This window comes from Phyllostomus discolor, chromosome 5 (genome assembly GCF_004126475.2).
Source record: "Phyllostomus discolor isolate MPI-MPIP mPhyDis1 chromosome 5, mPhyDis1.pri.v3, whole genome shotgun sequence".
NCBI lineage: Eukaryota > Metazoa > Chordata > Mammalia > Chiroptera > Phyllostomidae > Phyllostomus > Phyllostomus discolor.
Window position 1 is genome coordinate 45054793 of NC_040907.2, and position 22728 is coordinate 45077520.

The 22728-nt window shown below is 43.1% G+C and overlaps 1 protein-coding gene across 6 annotated transcripts in view; it reads left to right on the forward strand.

Moving 5' to 3' along the window:
• The window catches only part of PATJ (PATJ crumbs cell polarity complex component), a 331922-nt gene that overhangs the window by 305450 nt on the left and 3744 nt on the right, over positions 1-22728 (forward strand). For 5 of the 6 annotated variants that reach the window (XM_036026193.1, XM_036026197.1, XM_036026196.1 and 2 more), the window contains 4 exons: positions 757-879; positions 1617-1721; positions 16618-16724; positions 19945-20068. In XM_036026193.1, the coding sequence (XP_035882086.1) occupies positions 757-879; positions 1617-1721; positions 16618-16724; positions 19945-20068 (459 nt within the window). The remainder of the gene's footprint in view (positions 1-756; positions 880-1616; positions 1722-16617; positions 16725-19944; positions 20069-22728) is intronic. The other variant, XM_036026198.1, reaches the window with a different exon arrangement.

Here is a 22728-nt window from a genome sequence, read left to right on the forward strand (position 1 = left end):
TGTCCTCTAACATCCTTTGTTTTAAGCAGTCACGTAGCTCTTTCAGAGCCAAGTATGTTTGTTCACACCCCCGAGAGCATGATATGTGTGGCAGTTTGATTATAAACACCATATGAGAACATACTTGCCAAGTCTGCATCAAAATTGGCCACCAAAGTGAGCAGTAGCATAGGGTTTTGTTTTGTTTTTCACTCCCACTATTGCCTTTTTATTGAGCCTTTTTTGTAGGCCAGGACTGCACTATATCATCTCATTTAACCCTCAAACTAACACTGGGAAGTAGGTGGGATTCTTCCCATTTTATGCCTAGAAATGGACACTCTAAAAGGTTAAGAAACTTCCTGAAGACTCCCCAACAATTAAGTGCTAGTGCTGAAACACAGGTTTTTCTGCCCTGACCCATGTGACTTGGTTGGTTGGCCATCATCCTGCAAAGCAAAGAGTCGCAGGTTCGATTCCCAGTCAGGGCACATGCCTGGGTTGTGTATGAGAGGCAACTGATTGATGTTTTTCTCCCTTATATCAATGTTTCTCTCCTCCCTCATTCCTCCTCTAAGAATAAATAAATAAAATCTTTTCGAAAGAAACAAACAAACAAACAAACAAACACAGGTTCCTCTGACACCAAAAGACCTGCACTTAACTCCTGTGTTACCCTGACCTCCTGCATCATGGAGTGTTTTGTTCAGCAGCTACCAAGGACAGTCAGGTTGTGGCTCTTTATTAAATATATGCTGTGTTTTGCTTCTTTTTTAGGAGCTCAGTGATGCCCTTGGAATCAGTATTGCTGGAGGAAGAGGAAGCCCCTTAGGAGATATCCCAGTGTTCATTGCCATGATTCAGGCCAACGGAGTGGCTGCGCGCACACAGAAGCTTAAAGTAAGCCGATGGGGCCTGGGGAAGTGCTAGCAGCACGTGGTGGGGTGGGAGAGGAAGTTGCCGCCGTGGGCACTTTGTTTAAAGTTGGAATTCCAACAGCCATCAGAGACCTATGCTGAGGACAAAATGCACTAGGGAAAGTGTATACCTGAAATTCATCAGGTCCATGGGCGTATAAAAATACTATTGTTTGTCTCAAAGCTTCTCGATGAAAGAACTTGCAGCTCACTTACAAAGCCTCCCATACCGTCTTTCAGCACCTGCTTCCGCCCAAAGTCGATTTTCACCTGAGAGTGATTTGACCTCAGAATCTTTCTTCATCCAAAAGAATCAACATTCTTATAATTTGTCCATTGCCCATTAATTTTAACTTAGGTAGCAAAATAAATCAGAAAATATTTGGTGTTCTCACTAGAGCTCTATTGAATAGTTAATTTGTACACCCCACCATTACTGGCGAATGGATGCATGAAACACCACCATTACCAAAATACAAAAGTGGCCTGCCGTGCCTTTTAATAATCAAATCTGACCCCCTTCTTGTGTCTCTGATTGGCCTGTATTTGGGGAAAGCCATAAAAATTCCTCATGCTTCTGGAACATGCATGCACAGTAGAAACACAGAATCTTCACAATACCCACAAATGGGAAATATGACTTCCAAAGAATTTTAAGCATTCTTCTCAAATTTAATTTTTCTTAATGATAGTGATTTTCTACCACTTTTGTGCTTCCAGGTTGGAGATCGGATTGTCAGCATCAATGGGCAACCTTTGGATGGGCTGTCTCACACGGACGTGGTTAATCTGCTGAAGAACGCCTACGGGCGCATTATCCTGCAGGTACCGCATCAGTGGAGCTCGCAGCTGCGCGCGGCAGATAAGTGGCGTGCAGAAAAGATTGAGCTTCACTGGCAGTAGGCATCACCGCCCAGCAGGGTGCTCGCTGATGTGAATTATGAAGGTTGAAAGCAAGAAATTATTATTTTTATTCAGAAATTCTTTAATGCCACCCATACAGGCAGTGAGCATGATTATGTGAAAGCCTAACAAGGGGAGAAAAATTACTCTTTGCTTCACGTGATAAATCAACAAGGCTTTTAGCTTCTAGCATTCTTTTGTAAATCAGACTTTGCAAGGAATAGGAAATGATTTCTTTTCTTCTGCCCAAAAACTGTTACTGAACTGCCCAAGTGCTGTTTGGTCCGCTCACATTAAAAGAAGGGAGAAATACAATGCTCTTTTTCCTGTACCATAAGTGATTGCCAACACTGTTAAATTCTCACTGCATAGTAGCCATCAACTAAGGCAGACAAGTATTTATCAGCTGTGGTCTCCAAGGGTATTGTCCAGAGAGGCACAGGGAAATATACCAGGAAGTAGAAACGAGGCGTGCTGTTAATCACCTCTTCTTACATTCTCAGCACTTCACGTATCTGAGAGATTGATGCCATGTGGTGAATGAGAGGCAGCATACTGGCAGTGAGTTTCCTTAAAGAGTTTCCCCAAATGTAGGATTGTAATCACCATACATACTCTGCAGAATTAGTATTAAATGGTTTATAGGTAAAAAGAATAAAACCCACAATTTTGTACCTTAGAGCGGGTGCTAGCCAGCTCCTCAGACCATTCTAGCCCTAAAGTAATAAGTTTGAATTGAAAAACCATTACTTCTGGGAGAACCAGTTTGTGGTGCTTAACTGTCACACCTGAATGGCCTAAGACCAAAATGCCAACACAGACATTTAAAAAAGTATATGGCTTTCAGCACGGAAGAAGAGTATAATAAAAATACCGTCAGTATTTCAGGGGAATTCATGTGATCAGCAACCTCCTTATTCAGTGGTTTGGGTCCCCGAGTATGTGCACTGGCTGTAGGGTCGGCTCCCCACTCCTCCTTGTCTGCACCTTCAGTGGGATCTTACCAGGTTGCCTGCTGTTCCTCCCTCTGCCGTTGTCACAGCCTGCAAATCTTCCTTTTTCATTTGCTCTGCTTGCATTCCCTTCGAGTTAGACTGACCCCTAGAGGCCCTACCCATGCAACTCTCCAACCTCGTAGTTGAGGACCCTTAGCTACACAATTTTAAGGAGTCATTTCATGATAACTATGTCAAGACAAAAAGGTGTTTCCCTCAGCAAAACCTGGTATAGTTGCTATTTGCATACACTGATATAATTTGTTCAGCTCCACCTTCTTCACAAAGGGACGGGAAGACACAATGTAAAAGTGTAACGTGGGCTATAAAAAGTACCTTAAATGAAAAGGAACTCATGCTCTCCCATGCAGAGTTAACACTTCATTCAGCCAAACTGCTGCTAGGAACATACTTTTGAATGAGTTCCTTGTTTTCCTTATTTCTGTATTTTAAGAAGAAAATGACATTTGGTTTCAAATGATCTCGTGTTAAACACATTAGTTGGTGTTATTTTTTAACATGTGTTATTAAAAGCTTAAGGGACGCCTTTGGGATGTTGACAGTTGTAACATACACAGTTGTGGGTGTGTAGCGTATGTGCTGCCAACGGCTGTAGACACGAGGCCCAGGAAAGTCTCACGTCCTGCATCAGACACCTTTCAGTTGCAGACCGTATTTGCTTCAATTAAAGCAGTGTGCAGGGGTAGTACCAGCAATCCAGTGATCACAGTGGACGTGTCACTAGGTGATTTTTTATTATCAAGTGAGCCAGCCCATTGACAGAAGAGTCGGGAAGGTCAGATCATCATGTCTGACAATGTGAAAAAGACTTACTGTCAGTGGCTTTGTAGAGAAGTCAGCAACTACTGATCCGACAGGGAAGATCAAGGTCTGGGTCAACAGACTGCCGGGCGCAGAAGGGGAGGAGGGTGGAAGAGACAACCGGCACTTCTGGAAGCCCCTCCCCATGGTTAAACTGCTGTCTCTAGGTGTGATAAGGAGGTAGATATTCTTGCCCTTAAAGTCAGATGTTTCTTATTCCCAGTTATGGATTGCTAGGCAGAGACTGATTTGGCTATGAGGAGTATTTTACATGTTTCCAGTTATATTTGCTTCCGTAGTTTGATCGTTTGTTAGTTTAGTTATTTTGTCTATGGAGTTATTATAAAATCTTTTCTTTTTTATAAAATCAGGTAACTCTGGCTCTCTGCTAAAAAAAATTTTTTTTTGAGAACATAGAGAATAAAGAAGCATATAAGGGAGTTTTTTTTTTGCTAAAGGAAATTGTGAGGCTTGTTCTGGGTCCAATAAGTGTTTTTCCAGCCCTGGCCAACTGGCTCAGTTGGTTAGAGCATCATCTTGATACAAGTTTGCAGGTTCAATCCCCAGTCAGGGCACATACAAGAATCAACCAATGAATGTATAAATAAATGGAACAACAAACTGATGTTTCTGTTTCTCTCACCCTTCCTCTCTCTAAAATCAATAAATTAAAAAAAAATCCTAAGAGTTTTTCCAAACATTTTAGAGCATAGGAGGATGGGCAGATTGAAATAGTATTTTCTAATCCAGGAAATTTAGGAGGAGTATGCTGGGAGAGAAGAGAACATTATTGCCTGGGACATCCAGGTGGAGAGATGACCAGCAGGCACGGGAAATGTGCTGCCGGTGGTCGAGGTCTTCGGTGCTAGAAACAGAGAGGGTAAATTTAGCCGTCTGCAGCTTTTTAATGTCAGCATCCCCACTGGCTGCCACATTATACTTCCTAGATACTGGTTCAGTGAATGAAAGGAGCAGAGACAAAGACAGAGGACAAAGGCCAGGAATCAGCAGTGAGTAGGGAGAGCAGAAGAGAGTCTTAGATCAGGGACATGGACTAAAGGCCTGGCTACAAAGTAGTTTGGGAGGCCCTTTGAGAGCATCCTCCAGAGCACAAAAAACAAGCACAGAAACGCTGCTGTAAGAGGGCCGGGCTACTGGTTGGAAGAGAGAGACATGTCCTACTTATTAGGACAATATTCAGAAAACAAGGACTTCTCTCGTGAGCCCTAGATTGAAAATGAAAGAGGAGAAAATAAAACACAGGATTAATTCAGGAGGTCCAATATCCAACAAATAGGAGTTACAAAAAGAAAAACAGAAAAATAACAAAGAAAAGTCATTCAACTGAAGGTCTTTTAATCAGTGAACAGGATAAATAAAACAAGAATGATACCTGTAAACATTCCAAAATTTTCCAGGAGAAAAGTATATGCTACTTACAAAAGAACAAGAGATTCAAACAGCGCCTGGCTTTTTTCAGCAGTGTGTCTCTGAGACATTCGTTTAGGATATTCTCCAACAAAAGAGCAAAGTAAGAAAGAGGAAAGCCAGTGAATCCAACGCTAAAGAACATTGAAGTCCAGACAGCTCTGTAGCCGGCAGAGAGAACAGCTTGTCCAAGCGGGAGCAGGAGGAGAAGAGGGCTCCAGAGGAGATGCCTCTCGGTTAAAGAGGGAAGCAGAGGAGCAGATTACCTCACGTTAAACTGAGTTGGAAGTTTGGGACCCATTGGAAAGTTTGGGGCGGAATTAGTGATAAGTATATTCAAAATTAAACAAAATTAGATAAGTATTAACCTTGAGGAAAATAAACTGGTATGAAAAAAAGAACTGTAATCACAGTTGAGTAGTTGGCTCTGTATAATGTTTATGTAAACATTCCAACTCATGGAATAAAACCAATGTAACCAAGCATCATGATGCGTGAAATATTAGTAGTAGGAAAGGAACATATAAGAGGTAAATCTTTATCTTCTATAATAGGATATGATCAGATACTGTTTAAAGCTGAAAAATCAAGAAATAGAAGTAAAAACATGATTTTTTTAGAAATATGGAAGCAGCTACCAGAAGAAACAGCTAAAAGGGTTGAAAATAATTATTTGTAGGGAGTGACAATTAGTAATTAGGGAAGAGGGAAGAAGAGGACTTCATTAAATACTGTATGATCATTTCTATTTTTATTTATTATTATTTCTTTTTGGAGAGAGGGGAAGGGAGACAAAGGCAGAGGGAGAGAAACATTGATGTGAGAGAGAAACACCAATCGGTTGCCTCTCACACACCCCAGCTGGGTACCTAGCTTGCGACCCAGGCATGTTCCCTGACGGGGAGTCAAACCAGCAAACTTCCTGTTTGCGGGACAGCACCCAACCCACAAAGCCACACCAGTCAGAGCTGTTTTTTAAATTATACATGAATAGATTTGATTGTTTAAGTTGAAATAAAAAAGAATACATTGCTGGAAATTGTCAGAATTATAGTGATTTTAGTATATCTAAAGAAACAAAGAAAACAAGTAGACCTTAAAAATAATATAAAAGTTAATGCAAGTTTGGCAAGCTAAATTCTCATCTCCTGGAATAGGGAGCCAATCGATACCATCAAGATGATACATTTCAAAATTGGCTTGTCAGCATATTATTTAGATTACACCTCTAGGGTTAAAAAAGGAAGTTCAGTGTGTCTCTAGGGAGTAAGAGTATTGAATTTTTTATCATGCCCTGTTAAATTTTTTATCATGCACATACAAAAAGAAATAACCTGGAAAAATAAAATAGAAAAAGAACCAGGAGTCAAAAACACAGTTCCTAGACACTAAGGGAGAAAAGAATTTCAAGAATAGCACACTTACCAATGAGGCAAATGTAAATAAAACCTCAGAAAAGTCACTCCAACTGGCAGATACATCACTGGCAATCTTTAAAATAATTGAGTTTCTTTCTTTTAGAGTTGGTGGCAAGTCAGTAGAGAGCAAAGGAGTAATTGGGAACAAAGGAAATAGAAGAAAAGGTAGGGATGATGTTACCCCTGGAAAGGAAATCTTACGGGGGAGTTTGAGTCTGATGGCTTCTCTTTTAGGACGTCATTTTCTAAGAGTGAGTAAAGAAAAGATTGTGGTATTTGAGAGAAGTGCTTCTCAGATTTTACCATGCTCTGGAATCACCTTGGTGGCTTATCAGTCACAGTTGCTAGGTCCCACCCCCAGAGGTTCTGATTCCATAGGAGTGGGGTGGGATCCAAGAATAATAAGCTCCCGGGTGTTGCTGATGCTGCTGGTTTGGAGACCAGCCTGAGGCCCACTAGAGTAGTGCATTCTTTAGGATGAGCAAAGATTTGCACATATTTTTCTCTATGCCTGGAATACCCATTTCACCACACCCTCATCCCTTTTTTTTTTCTCATCCCATCTTTTTTAAGATTTTACTTATTTTTAGAGAGGGGGAAGGGAAGGAGAAAGAGAGGGAGAGAAACATCAATCATTTGCCTCTCATGCCTTCCAACCAGGGACCTGGCCTGCAACCCAGGCATGTACCTTGACCAGGAATCGAAGCAGTGACCCTTTGAATTTGTGGGACCATGCCCAACCCACTGAACCACAGCGGTCAGGGCTCTCATCCCATCTTTTTAAATCTTGGGAAATCTTTTGTTCAGAAACTCTTCATCTAAAAACAGGGAGAGTCTGGGTGTGAGTGCCCCTGAAGGCCATGAATTCATGTAAAGTGGGGACAGTGTCTGCCTCCAGCAGAGGGCCGCACCCAGAGCAGTTGCCTGGTACATATTGGTTGCATTGAGTAGGTTGCTGGGCTGTGCTGATCAAGTTGAAGGATGTGAACTTATAGAGAACAAATCAGCACAGATATCAATTAGGTGCAGACAAATTCCAGTAGAGAAGAAGGATGGATTGATTGGGCTGGGAATTGTAAAGGTGTGTGGTACTGTGTGTAGGAAGAGCACATAAAGGCACATGTGAGCATCATTAAAGGAGTGGTTTGTGAGTAGTTCTTAACCTTGGTTACACAACAAAATCATTGATTCCATCATTGGCTCCTGGGTCTCGCCACAGTGATTTAATTGGTCTGGGATATGGCAGGGACATCAGGATATTTTAAAACTTCCCAGGTGATTCTAATAGGTAGCCAGGGGTAAGATTTATGGGGTTCATGATGGATAAAAAGCTAAGTGATGCCAGGAAGGGGAGTGATCAGCTCCAGGAAGGGCACAAAGAGCTAAGGATTTGAAAGTTGAAATGAAGGCCTAATGGAAGTTCTGCAGGGCAGGCAGGCATTAGGGTTAGAAGTTGTGCCTGATGTCCTCTAAGGAGGGGTCATAGCTCCTGTGAGGATCAAGTGAGATGGAATGTTTAATACAAAGAGTGGACTGCAAGTGGTAAGCATTAACTAAGGGGTATTTTATTACTTGCTCTATAATCACACAGATCTGAAGTCAGGGGATGCTAAAGCCCCTTCTAAAGTCCTGGAAGTGGAGTGGTTTTCCAGGTGACAACTGATTGTGGTATTTGAGAGAAGTGCTTCTCAGACCTTACCATGCTCTGGAATCACCTTGGTGGCTTGTTAATCACGACCTTGCTAGGTCCCACCCCTAGAAGTGCCACTAGATGGCGATTTGCCCCATTTTATTTTGACAACACATTTGGCGTTTCAGACCACTATGCAATCTTTTTATTGATTTTTTTATTGATCTTTTCAGGGAGAGAGGGAGGGAGGGAAAGAGAGAGAAACATTGATTTGTTGTTCCACTCACTGATGCACTCACTGGTTGTTTATTCTACGTGCCCTGACTGGGGATGGAACCTGCAACCTTGCTGCATGGGTATGATGCTCTAACCAACTGAGCTACCCAGCCAGGGCCAAACAAGTATATTTTTATTTTTATTAATTCATTTTTGTTAATCCTCACCCAAGGACATGCTTATTGATTCTAGAGAGAGGGGAAGAGAGGGAGAGGAAGAGAAATATCAATGTGAGGGAGAAATATCGATCAGTTACCTCTTGTACTTTCCCAGACTGGGGACCAAACCTGCACCCTGGGCATGTGCCCTGACTGGGAATCGAACCCATGACCCTTCATACTACAGAATGATGCTCCAACCACTGAACCACACCAGCCAGGGTGGGACAAGTATATTTTTAAAACAGACACATTAAAATCAATATATTCTGATGTCACTAGAATCAGTGTGACTAGATTCTAAATAAAAACTTTAAGCAAATGTGCTTCTAGCTCATTAAATTACACCAAATGCCAGGCATGGGACAAGGCAAGCTTTTTTTTTCTTTTTTTTTTTAATAAGATTTGTATGTATTTAGTTTTAGAGAGAGGGGAAGAAAGGGAGAAAAAAAAAGGAGAGAAACATCAATGTGTGGAGAGATATATCAATCAGATGCCTCCCACATGCCCCCAACTGGGGACCTGGCTCACAACCCAGGCATGTCCCCTAACTGAGAATCAAACTGGGGACTTTTGGGTTCACAGGCTGGTGCTCAATCCACTGAGCCACACCAGCAAGGGCTAGGGAAGCTTTTCTTGATTGTTCTTCTGTAATGTGCCCATCTTGAGATTTCTCCTTTCTCAGGAATCACTTAACTGGACAGCCTTCCTGTCTTTTTTCAGCATGTCTGTACTCTGGATCCAGGCTGGGTGTGAGTGCTGTGTGTATTTTTATACTGGCAGATTTAAGTCCCAACAAATGTAAAGGCTGACCATATTCCTTGATCGCAGGGACGTCAAGCTCAGTTGCACCGGGGGCCAGATCAGCCTCGCAGTTGCCTTCAGAGGGCTGAATGTAATTTCAACTCCTTAACAGTTAAGGAGTAGTTACATTTATACAGTCGTAAAATTATTTCGGCCCTTTGAAGGCAACTGTGAGGCTATGGCCCCCGGTGAAAATGAGTTTGACACCCCTGCTTTACACGCTCAGCAGCTGTGGAAAGTTCAAAGTAAAGAGGTTGAGCTTTTGTGCATTATAGTATTGTAGTTACCTGGAAAATATTTTGACTTCTCAATTCTCCAAAACATAATCCCCCAAACCTGTTTCTAAGGAAAGGTAGCCATCTTGTGGCTTGTGCAATAAAGACCTGTGCTGTGTTACTCCGTTAGAAGTTCTATCAAATGTACATTGTTTTAATATAGAACATGCAGTCCTGATTGAGTTTTTAGCTTTGCTTGTAGCCTAAATTATTAAGTGCTGCAAGGAGCCAAGGCACCAGAGAGAGTCATTATCAGAATAAATACCTTCCTACCAGTAAAGCAGTTTGAGGAGGAGACAAAATTTAAGAAGGAAATGAATATTGAAGAGAAACCCTTCTTGGAGGGGGGAAACGTAGAGAGAGGGGCAGGTGCAGTTGGAGGGGGAAACAGAGAGAGAGGGGCAGGTGCAGTTGGAGGGGAAATGCAGAGTGAGGAGGAATTACATGCTTAATGCTTCTTTCTCTTTCACGAATTCAAAGGTCTCTGCATGTTCCTTAGGCTCAGAGGAAAAGGCTTCTTCCCCATCTTTCATTTCACAAGTCACCCCCTCCTCAGGTACGGGGATTGCCTCCTCCTCTTCTTCAGGTCTGTCACCTCCCTCTCCTTAGGCAGGCCCTTAAATGTTTGATCATAAGTTTGGGGAGGATGTAAGGAAAGAAAGTACTTTTTTAAAAGATTTTACTTATTTATTTTTAGAGAGGGGAAGGGAGGAAAGAAGAGAAGGAGAGAAGCATCAGTGTGCGGCTGGCCCTCACACGCCCCCTACTGGGGACCCAGTCCATAACCTGGACACGTGCCCCAACCACGAAACTCGCCAGCAACCCTTTGGTTCGCAGGCCCGAGCTCGATCCACCGAGCCACACCAGCCAGGGCAGAAGGTACTTTTGAAACTGGAAAAGCTGGTGTTTGTGCTGCTTGTCACCTACCAGACCCAAGAAGCAGAGATAGATATTGAATCTTTACGGGTGCTTTATTCAGATGGTTGGTGATGGGTTTATACCCTAATAGACCATCTTAAATTCCATTTTTAAATGGCCCTTCTTATAAGGAGAACAAAGTGTAGGTAAGGGGTTTGGAATTCAGGGAGAAGTTCATTGGATTGAAAAACTTCAGTATTCTCACCCTGGGCGGTGGTCGTTAGCTGTGTCCTGGGCAGCGGGCACCTCACCCTGGAGCACAGTAGCTCAGATACCACCTTGATTGCTTGCAGTCCTCCCGGGCACAAAGGTGGAAGTGCTTATGGTCTCCTGGAGTCAGGGTGGGTGGCACCTTCAGTTCCTGGAATAATAGCTTTTACATGCTTTGATTACTAAGCTTATTAGCTATTACTTAAATTAAAATTGTCCAACTTTCGCGTCCCCCATCACTTTCATTAAATGCCTGGTGAAAGTTTGAATTGGACCAACCACTTGGCAACTTAGGAAGATCTAGCCAGTTCAGAATGAGCACACCCACCACCCGGCAGTTCCCTATCTGGTGATCTACCTTTAGGAACCACTTCCAAGATGTCTATAGCAGCACTAACTGCAACAATAGGAGGAACATAAAGACCCACAGATTGTGAGCTAGATGGTTTTGCAGAGTGACTAGCAAGCAGGGAGGATACTGCCACCCCTCCAGGTCCCCAGGAAGGAGGATGAAAGGAAAGCAGGTTGCTGATCTGTAAAACGCCAGACCATAGGCCACCAATCTTAAGAGTTGAAGCTGGCCCTAGCTGGGTCCAAGGACACCAGACACTATGGCTCTTGAACCACACACTCATGCTGCACAGACCAACTGCCCATCGTCTCAGGACCCAGAGCCTCCCTGCCTCATGCAGGAATGCCGTCCGTCCCCTGTCCTCCCTCCACTGTGAACGGCGTGTGTTCGCATCCGCCCCCCACACTGGCTGACATCAGCTGCAGGCCTGCTGTTGTGGAGTGCAGGGGGCACGTTGGCTTTCCCTTGGTTTCCTCTGCTCCCATCTCTGTCCTCAGAACCTGCCACAGAAGTTTGTATCTAGGGATTCAAGATTTCTTCTTTTTTCCCCCCAAAAATGAGTAAAATTTTCATCAGCCTGTTTGCCTTCCCTTACTTCAGAACTCAAGAACAGACCTCTCCAAGCCTTACCTTCATGTTGTTCAGTCCCAGGCATTGGTGGGGCAAGAGCAAGTCCTTCAGACACAGGGCTGAGTCAATGTTAATAGACCACATCTCCTTGAACTTGCACACCCTTCCAGATCAGTTTATCCCCTCTCACAAGTCAGCCCAGCCCTAAGGCTGGAAAGTCATCTGGGGGTGATAGGTGTGTGCTCTCCTTATCTTCTTGCAAAAGCCTGGCTGTCAGTGAAAATCCCTCACGGTGCCCACTCGGCCCCCTGGGTTCTACTCCTACAAGACAGCATGGACCTGGGTAGCTCCTAGGATCCTAGTTGGATCTCTAGGATTTAATATTACCAATGGCTGGGAGGCCTTTTTTATTTCAGGGTTCTGGACTAAGCAAGAGGCCTTTATGTTTTGGAGGGATGTGAGTTTTTCTGCAAGATGATGTTGAAGTGTTTTTATATTTTCTAGCTAGATTTTAAAGATAAAACAACTTTTACCCAAATAGAACTGTGACTTTGGTTTCATAAGTTATATGGCTGAATTCATGGACTCATGAAATTATATTCTCTTTCTAAAAGTTAAAGGGCTCTCCTCCTGGAGCCTCTGTGGGGGGTGTGTCTGCCACACCCAAGTCCTCTCCCTGCAGTGTCGGGGAGTGGGGATGAGGTCTGCCTGCTGCTGGTCGCACGCCATGCTGGTCTCCTGCTCTGTTTGCGTCTGCTGTCCGACTACCTCTCTGCCACGCTTCCTCCCCCGTTCCACGTCCAGACCCTGAACTCTGTGCCCGCCCACCAGGCCACCTGCCTCACACTGCTGTGATTAAGAGCGCAGGATTCCAGAGTGAAATGGCATGGGTCAGCCTTCACTCCTTAACTGATGTTGGAAAGTTACTTAACCTCTCTGCTCCAGGGTCTTGTGTCTGTAATATGGGAATGATGGTACCTACCTCTCGAGGCGCTGTAAAGGATGCGTAGCCTAAGGTGTTCAGCTTAGTAGTGGTACTGTTACATACTGAATAAACAAGAAATGAGCACGTTGCCAGCAGACCTTGGCTTTTGAAGGTACTTTAGAAAGAAACAGTATCTTGCTTCCTTCCTCAACCCCATACTAGATGGTGTGTTTCTTGGTCAGCTGAGAGCGCACGTCCAAATTCCCACCAAGTCTGGGAATCCCCTTTGCCACATCCCAGATTGATAGATTTTTTAACTTTATTTGAGTGCTTGCTTTGGCGAGGTGCTAATGTGGCATTCCATTCTGTAACTGCCTTCATTGTTAGATTTTTTTTTCCTTCTTAAAAGGACCCAAAACCAGTCTCCTTGTAACCTCTATCAGTCTCACTCTGTTCTGTGGAAATTCAGAAAAATGAATGTCATAATCCCTGTTCCTTAGGAAAGTTTTAGATTCATTCATGCACTCCACAGATGCTCTAGGTAAGTGTGTGCTGGGCACATTAACATTGAGAAGCAGCCCTTCATGAATCCTGTGATCAGGTGGGAAAGAGAGTCACACGAGTATGCATCACAATTTGTGAGAAATACTTCCAGAGTGCTATGGAGAGAAAAACAGGAGAAACTGGTTTCAACATGTGTAGCCAAAGAAGGCTTGTCGTATAAGGGGAGTGACTTTCAAGCTGAGGCCAGGCCAGCTGGTTGGGGACAAGGAGTGGGCTGGGGGGTGGATTCCAGGCAGACAGAACCAACTGGGTGGACGGGAAGCAGTTAGATGGGATTAGACAGATAGGCCAGGGGAGGATCTTTGTGTATATAATTAGGGGGTGAATTTTGTTCCAAGTACTAAGAGAGACCACTGAAAGGTTTTAAGCAGGGGAATGACATTATCTACTTTATACTTAAAAAGATAAATGGCTCTTGTAAGGAAGAAAGATGGGAAGAGAATGAGTGGGCATTCCAGTTAAAAGGCAGCTGATAATGATGAATTGAGTTTGGATGGTCACCGCATCCTGAATTAGAGATGGAAAGGAAACGTATGTGAGAAGTATTTTGGAGGGCGATTGCAGAGGACTTGATGGCAGATCACACATCAGGTGAGAGATGCTCAGAGAATAGCACCTGTACGGTTAGCATCCTAGCTGCCTTTCCTGTCAGACAGTCTCCAGCCAGCAGTCAAGTATTTTCAATATTATAACTAGTGGGTTTCTAATTAGTCAGCCAGAGGTTCCATCCACTAAAATGTGGGAAACTAGAGAAAAAAAAATGAACTGAAGGGATTCGATTGTTGGATGGAGTTTGGATTTAGTTGTGTTAATTTTAATAAGCCCTTGAGATACTAAAAATGCAGATGTTAAGTTGGCAATTGGATATAATGATCAGCCTGGTAATTGTCAGCACGTTGTTGGCATTTAAAGCTCTGGGAGCATGGATGCTGTCACCTAGACTCTGAGTCTGCAAGTGGGAAGGGGGCCTGGGACAGAGCCACAAGGGGCAGGAAAAGCAGCAAAGACTGGAAAACTGGGCAAAGCCAAAATGTGGGACAGCGATGGCTAGGCCAGGTGATGGGACTGGAAGCTGGAATGGAGTGGGTTTATGAAGATGGTGTAGCTTAAGAGTAAGTTAGATTGCCCTGACCAGTGTAGCTCAGTTGGTTGGGCGTCATGTCCCTGTAACCAAAACATTGCTGGTTCGGTTCCCAGTCAAGACACATACCTGGGTTGCGGACCAGGTCCCCAGTTGGGGGCATGCACAAGGCAACCGATAGGTGTTCCTCTTGCACACTGATGTTTCTCTCCCTCTCTTTCTTCCTCCCTTCCCCTCTCTCTAAAACATAAATAAATAAAATCTTTATTTTTTAAAAGAGGAGATAAGATTACAGAGGTTGCATGCAAAGACAACTCCAAAACACTTGCTGTGGAACAAGTGGAGGAGCTCTTGTGATCACGAAGAATCTGTCATTTCCTCTGTGTTTCTTATTCTAAATATTCCCACAATTCTTTTAGTCAGTCTTTATATGATGATGTCTCCAGAAGATCCTGTAACTCGTGCTTAGCCAAGTTCTCCCCCAGAGTAGGATGCTTCCCCAAGAATGTCGTCAGATCCAGCCGGGGCCAGGGTTGCCCTGTCACCTGCTTTCCTTCTAAATATTAACAGATTCAAATAAGCTTACAGATTGAGGCAGCCGTGCCCTCTGTTGGTTTATTCTGGAACTGCAATCAAATCAAGCTCCTTTGCACTGCTGTCAGGCTGTCCCTTCAACTCCATACCTGTGCACTGAGAATTGTAACCTAGAAAAAGAACCATTGATCAGAAGCAGGAGTAGCCCAAGAGATCTTGAGAAAGATGCTCCAACAACTCCTTGAGGTTGAAAACAATGCCAGGCTGAGAAGACAACACAGGCTTTTATGATTCCCTTCGACAGATGAGGAAGCTGAAACTCTGCATCGGCATCGTTTAAGTGGGAGAAACTGAACACCAGAGCTCCTTTCTGTGTCCTGCTATGTGTGGGCTGTCAGAGCTCTCCCATATTCCTTCTGAATGCTTTGCAATGGTGTTTTCAGGATAGAAATACAAAGTGAATGTTTAAATGTTATCCTACTATACTTTTAGCACCATCTAAAAGGCAAATCATAGAGATTTCTTTCATTCACTTAATACAATGTATGCTGGACACTGTTTTTCATAATGGTGATACAGTAGTAAACAAAACAGACAAAATTCCTGCGCACACATTCTAATATGAAGCAATAGATGATAGAGAAGGTAAAATATACTCACAGTGCATTAGATAGTAATGGAGGTAAGGAAGTGAAGCAGGGAAGGAAGATAGGAAATGTTGGGCCAGGAAGTTGGTGTGGAGGTTTTAGTTCAAGTGGTCAGGGAAGGTGACTTTGGAGGAAAGACCTGAAGTAAGTGGAGCTGGCCACACCGACCCTGGATGCAGAGCACTCCAGGCAGAAGGCACAGTGGTTGCAAAGCACTGAGATGGAAATGACCCTGGCATATTAGAGAAACAGCAATCAAGAAAGGAGGCCAATGTGGCTGGACCAGAGGGAACTCAGGGGAGAATGTTAGGAGATGAGGGCAGAGATGTAACTGGGCAGAAGAACTTCAGCGAGTGATCTGTGAGAGAAACATTAGTGGGTTGCCTCTTGCACACCCCCAGCTGGGGACCTGGCCCACAACCCAGGCATGTGCCCTGACCAAGAATCAAACTGGTGACCTTTTGGTTCACAGGCCTGCGCTTAATCCCCTAAGCCACACCAGCAGGGCAATCTGCTGTATTTTAACAGGACCATTCTATCTGCTATACACTTGGAGACCAGTGAGAAAGCTATTGTAAAACTCCAGGCAATAGAAATTTTGTAGGAGGACCAATAGAATGTTATGAGGATTGCATGTAGGTTTTGAAAGAAAGAGCGATCAAGGATGACACCAAGGTGTTTGCTAAAACTGAAAGAATGAGGTTGCAGCTACCTGAGATGAGGAAGGCCATGGGAACAAGTGGAGGAGGTAGGGGCTCAGTGTGGGACAGTTTAGGTTTGAGATACCTGCTGAACATCGCATTAAGAACGTCAAGTTGGTGGAGATGTATAGACATGCAGTTAATTACAGGTGGTGGTACTGGAGATGCAGACTCAGGAAGTACCATTCACAGATGGCATTTAAACTGATGAGATGACGAAGGAGATGTGTTTAGATGGAAAAGATAAGAAGCTCAAGGACTGAGCCCTTCAGCACTCTGACAGTTAGAGGTCTTTGAAGGAATGAGCAAAGATAGAAAGGAAACCTGACGAGGGCCGTGCCGTGGAAACCAAATGAAGAAAACAGTTTGAGAGGAAGAGGGTAATCCATTGTGTCAAATGCTGCAGACAGGTTGAATGCGACAAGGACTGAGAACTGACCACTGGGTATACTATGGTTTCTCTAACTCTCCCCTGACTTATAATGGGTTGTCTTCTAACTCTTCCCCCAGGTTGTAGCAGATACCAATATAAGCGCCATAGCAACTCAGCTTGGAAATTTGTCTACAGGCTACCACCTTGGTTCACCCACTGCTGAACACCATCCAGAAGACACAGAGTGAGTAGTCCTAGATGCCGAGTGCATGGAAGGTGGGGGGAGGGGGTGGACAAAGCTCAGTGAGACCTTTTCCAGACTCCAGAGCATACTCTAAAAAAGAGGGAAAAGTGCACATTACTTCTCTAATTCATAGAAAAGCTCCGAGAAAGCACCAGGGTTTCCCTATTTTTCACAAAGCTTTGTTCCACTGTGTAAGTTTGGAACTGACTGTCAATTGCAGGACTAACAGACCCTGCGGTGGTTGCCTTGCCACGGCGCCTGTGCCTTCTCCCCTCCAAAACCACAGCTTTACAGCCCAGGTGCACCCTGCTTTTGTGTGCAAGGAGCCAGGTTTTTCCTCAGTTTTCTAAGCAAAATCTTGTAATACTTGCTGGCGTTCCTCATTAAAACCAGTCATTGCAGTGAAAGTTGCTCATTAAAGCACTGTTTTTCAAACTAGAATGTACATAAAAATAATCTAAAGAGCATATTTTAAAATGCTAATTTCCTTGGCCTGGTCTCAGAGATTCTGAGTAGGTGGTCTACAGTGGGTTCTCCAGGGAGCATTTGCTCCCTACTGGCAGAGGACCCATACTTTGAGAAATTCTGCCTAAAGCTGTTCCTCTCAGCACCACCAGTGCCTGGTCCCTAGTAGGTGCTCAGTAAATGTTTGTTGACTGATCTGAATGGTTTATTAGAAGGATCTGGTGATCACAGCCATTCTCAACTTTTTCCTGGAATGTCATCAACTTAAATGACATCTTTGCTTTTTTTTTTTTTTTGAATTTTTATAAAAGTTTATTTGAGCCAAACTGATGACATTCCTGGAAATAAGATCTTAGATGCTCCTGGATTTTTCTTGAGGGAAACATATTAAACTAAGCTTATTTTACTATCTTCTTATTATGAAAATAATAAATGCATGCTTTTAAAATATGACAAATACATGAATGTATAACATTACCAAATTAAAATGACCCTTTCCTTCAAAAAAAATTAGGATTCTTATAGGAAGAGTAGTATACATTTAGCATTTTTTTGATGTGTCCACTTTTTTAAATGATTCCACAACTGTACAGCTCCTGAGAAGCTGAAAACCATTAATTTAAAATAATTTAAATCACTTACAATCCAACCGTTTACTTTTGGGGATTTTTTTTTACTCTCTTCTACACAAAAATTAAAACTAATTGGAAATGTGAAATAAATGGAAACAGACTCCACCCGATGCTTCCCACTGAGGAGTGGGGCTCTGTTCCTCCCCCACTGCCACCCCCTACCTCCCCCACCCTGCCCCTGCCCCTGAAAGAGGTCTCTAATTGTGAATAGGCACAATTATGAAGGTCTCTAATGATTTGGTGGTCCCAGGGGCTATTTCTACAACAGTGGCTTTGGACATCTAGGGGACTTTCAGTATCCTTGCGAATGGGGGCCTTTGAAGGAGGAAACATAAATCAAGTTCACATCTAGCCAGTGGGTTATTACTGAGAGTACTTGTAAGGTCACAAAGTGATGAAAGGTAGAGCCTTATTTGTGACATCATTACCATTCGGCCATAGAGATAATTCATCATTATTTCAACAGATACTTATTGAGTGCCTTGCTAAGACTACACACTGCACAAGTGCGGGGTCCCAAGGAGTCAAACCTAGAAACATAGGTGAAGGCTTGCCCCAGTCCTTACAGAACTGCCAGAGAACAGGAAAAACAAACCCAAATCTATGCTCGTAAAGGAGTAGATAGTTCCAGGAGAGCTAAGTTCAATGAGAGAGATAAGTAAGCCCAGGGTCCTGGGGACCCTGGAGGAGGGGCATAACTCAGTCAGGGAGTGTGGTTGGAGGCAATAACACTGTGGCTGAGTTTTAAAGTAATTGGGAAAAGCAGGAGTGGCATTCAAAACAGTCAACAATTCATACGTTAGAGACATTGAACAATTACCATGGATGCCAGCTCTAAGCAACCAGTAAGTACACCAGCCGGTGTGAACCAGCTGAAGATCAAGCCTAAAATGAGCCAGGAAAAATTGAGAAGGAGGAGAGGGAAGAATATTCTAGCCAGACAGAACAGCATATTCAAAAGTTACTTATGTCCCAGTTTTGCAAACTTGTCTAAATCTGTGAATGGCTGAGTTGACATCACATGCATGTCAACTCAGACCTGCATGCTGCCGGCACACAGCATGAGCCTCCTGCTGCAAGTGCAGCAGCAAAGTCTGGGAGACCTGGGTCCCTGCAGGTCTCTATCCCTGGGACAACCACATTTTGGAATAAGAAGCTGGTATTAGTTAAGCTTAGATTTACCTACTTGAGCCTGCATAAGTAATTTGATGTTTACCCATGTTGTTTCTGAGAGAGATGACTTCCACACTGAGTGAAGCTTTGAAAATCTAAATGGCACATTTGAAACAAATTGTCTTTATCCATTTTGCTTTACTTTGGGTTCTCTCTTCTCTCCCGGATTTCAGTTCTCATTTACATAGTCATGATCCTGAGTTTGTGACGGGCACTGAGCCTAGCTAGCACTAGGAGTACTCAGATGATTAAGGCTTAAGGAGTTCAAGGTCCAGTAGAGGAGAAAGATGCTGAAGTAACCACAATACGCTATAACGAGGCCATAATGGGCGTCGGGACCTGGTGCAAAGGAAGCACCGAGAAGATGTGGCTAACTCTCCCAGGGGAGTCGTGGAGGCATCGCAGTGGAGGCAGCTTTGGAAGCATGAGTCTCTGCCTGAGGTGGGAGTGGTGGAGCAGGAGTGGGAGGGTGTTCAAGCAGAAGAAGAACAGGTTTACTGAGCCACCAAGCCACTGTCTCCTGTTCAGGGCACAGGTCCGCCGCAGGCTGGCGGTCAGCACTAAGCTAAGCAAACGCCCCACCTCCCTAGTGCCGAGGGTATTCTTTCTAGATGTAAAGACAGTTCCATTCAGATTTAAATAGTCCACTTAAGAGTTTAAGACTAAGCATATAGGGGTTTTTTTTTTGACAATTTCAGCATCATGACTTTATTTTTAAATAAAAAACTGGGTTTTATAAAAGAGAAACCCTTAAACATCAAGACCATTGGTGATTACTCCAGCATAACATGGGAAATATTTAAATGTTTCTAGATTGCTCTCTGATAGTTTGATTTGACCTTAATAGCTTCGCAGTATGAAAGTCTCTCTCAAATCTGTGTGCTTCCATGAAAATGAAATTCCTTCTCGATATCTATTCTGGAATTAAACAGCATGCATTGTGTTTTCAGAACACCTCCACCTAAGATTATTACTTTGGAGAAAGGCTCTGAAGGATTGGGGTTTAGTATTGTAGGGGGTTATGGAAGTCCCCATGGAGACCTGCCAATTTATGTCAAGACTATATTTGCAAAGGTATTTTTTCCTTTTTTACTGTACTTTTTTACTTTTTTTTAATCGAACCTAGGTGAGACTTTTTTTAAGTGCTTTGGTTTATTTTGGGCTATACCTGGATATGTACATGTATGCTTATTTTATTTGAATCTTATAGGAAATTCCCATACCAGATGAGTGAAAGAAAAGTTCTTTTATAATAGTGGAGTCAATTTTCTGTGGACCCTATTACAAAAGTAGATGCCAGTAGATTTTAGAAAGTGTCCTATTTCAGCAACACAATATCAGGAGCAGTGCCACACTCTTTGGAAGGTGGTCTTGGAAGTATTGCTGTGGGCTAGAACAAAGATTTGGCTTTCTCCTTTAAGAAAAGGTAGCAGACACGAGAGGGCCACACAGCACGAAGCTCTGTACAAGCCTCGGACCAGCACAGCGTTAACAGCTGCCTATCACCAAAATCCTCAGGACACTTGAGCCTAAGGTGGTTTCTCTCTCTCAGTACTCTGCCAAGTACTTGCAGGATCCACCCAAAAAGTTAGAGTAAGACGAGGTAATACTCCTTCTCAGGAATTAAATATTCCAGTGTGTCCTGCTGAGCACACAGGTCATGGTGTGCATGCTTCCAGATGGCTCGTAGATAAGTTACTTTGAACTTCTTTGGGATTTTTTAAGTTGGAATTTAATTTTACTATAAATTTTTAAAATCTCTGAAAAGCACTTAGTATTGACATTACAATTTTACTCTTCATTGGTTTTATCACATTTATTGATTGATTAATCTGATTGCTTTCTTTAGCATTATTTTCCTAAAGAAATAAAGATCTTCAAAAGAAGATAGGTGATTTATCTTTCTAGAAAGCTATACTATACACTAAAGATAAGTTCACTTTTACCTGTGCATATCTCATCACCTGTAAATTGGGCCTAACCATGACCTGACCTAATCCTTAAGTCATTTGACATTTGCTTTAGGACCCACTAGGCACCTGCAGATGTTCTCACGTGTTTCCGTCTTGCTAAGGTGCCTATTAAGAAATCATGTGGTTCCTAAACACCATTGACTTAGTGACAGGCAAATTAGAAACATTCTAGACAACAGTGCTGTCCCAGTCTGATCATTCCCAAGGAGGATAAGCCACCTGCAGGCTCTCCTTTCCTGAGACACCACCAGAAGTAGTAGTGATGATAATGCCTCTTTTGAGGCATCATTGTACTTTGCTATTAAGAGTGCCAGCTATGTAGATGAGGATAGTGGAAAGGCTGCAAGATCAGCCCTCAACTTTTAGCAAGTTGAGCCTTTGCCTCTGAAAAGCTCCTCCAGAATGTTATAATCACCAGCTCACTTCATAACTGTAAGTAGATCAGCTGCGGTCCAGAGAGAGGACTGGTTGGCTTCTAAGGTTTTTTGACCCCGCCCAGAGTTCAGCAGGCTGCACCTGCTGCACCTGCCTACACGTGCCCATGGACTGGTGGGGCCGGGGCCAGAGCCAGGCAGCTTTTGTCAGGTCACCAGAGCCTACAGCTGAGAGTGAAATGGCCATGCATTGCTGGTGGGATTTTGAAAAGAAATAGCCATCAAATCAGAGTGGGACAAGAGTAGTGGGAATAATGAATAATGAATGAAGCTCAAACAAAATGCTCTTTCCAAAGGTCCACATTGAAAGTGCTCATTTAGGAAGCACTTATGTAGGTTATAGCATAGTGGTAAATATTGAATATCCTTGGTATGCTTTATTTTTTAAGGAGTGGACCTTTTTTGTAAAGTGAGGCACACCTGAAAATGAAAAGCTCTGAATTTTAAAAAAAGACAAAATTCTAAAGCCCTAGGTAATGGCCTACTTAGTTCATTTCATCTCAAAAAAAGAATATTCCAATGCAAGTAATTATTATTATTATTAAAATAGTTCCATAGAGTTTTCTATAAGATTTCATTTGATGACTTTTTCTTTTTTTTATTTGTTAGAGTGAACCAATATATCCAAATTTAAAGTTTTCTGAAAAGAATCATAAACAAAAAATAGGCAAAGGAGTTTTATAATACTGAACATGTATTCTTAAAAATGTTTGTCTCTTTAGGATCTTAGATGTCCACATAGCGTGACTTTTTTGGTGTCCTAAGCCTCATTTAGTAATTCTCTTACTCAACTAAGAAATTGATCTGGCCCAGCAGGATCTTTCTCCCCTCTAGAACTGTGAAGCATCACAGGCACCAGATATACAGGGTTTGCAAGACTTGGTCACTCTGGTCAAGAGCCTTCAGGACCTTCCATTTTCTTTCAGGTGTTTGGCTGGAAACCTCCAAATAAAAGCCAGCCCTAGGTCTTAGTCCCTTCAGCAGCCAGACCTTGCCATAAGCAAAAAGACATGGACCCAAAGACTCCAACAGCCCTGAAGATTTAGGGAGCAGTTTTTCAGAGCCTGTGCAATAGGAAAGCATGAGTTTGATCATCACTGGAGTTTCATTTTATTAAACTACCACCCTTATGTAGCAAATACCATGTGCCATATATCCAATCTTTAGAACAGGTGAGAGGTAGAGAGTAGATGCCTGTTTTACAGCTCAGGGCAGGCTAAGTGAGCAAGCTGGGGCACAGCAAGTGGGGGAAAGCCACATTTCCGGACCAGATGGAGGGCTCTCTGTGAGCCTCTGCTCTCTTTCTTCCCTGATCAATCCACAGCTG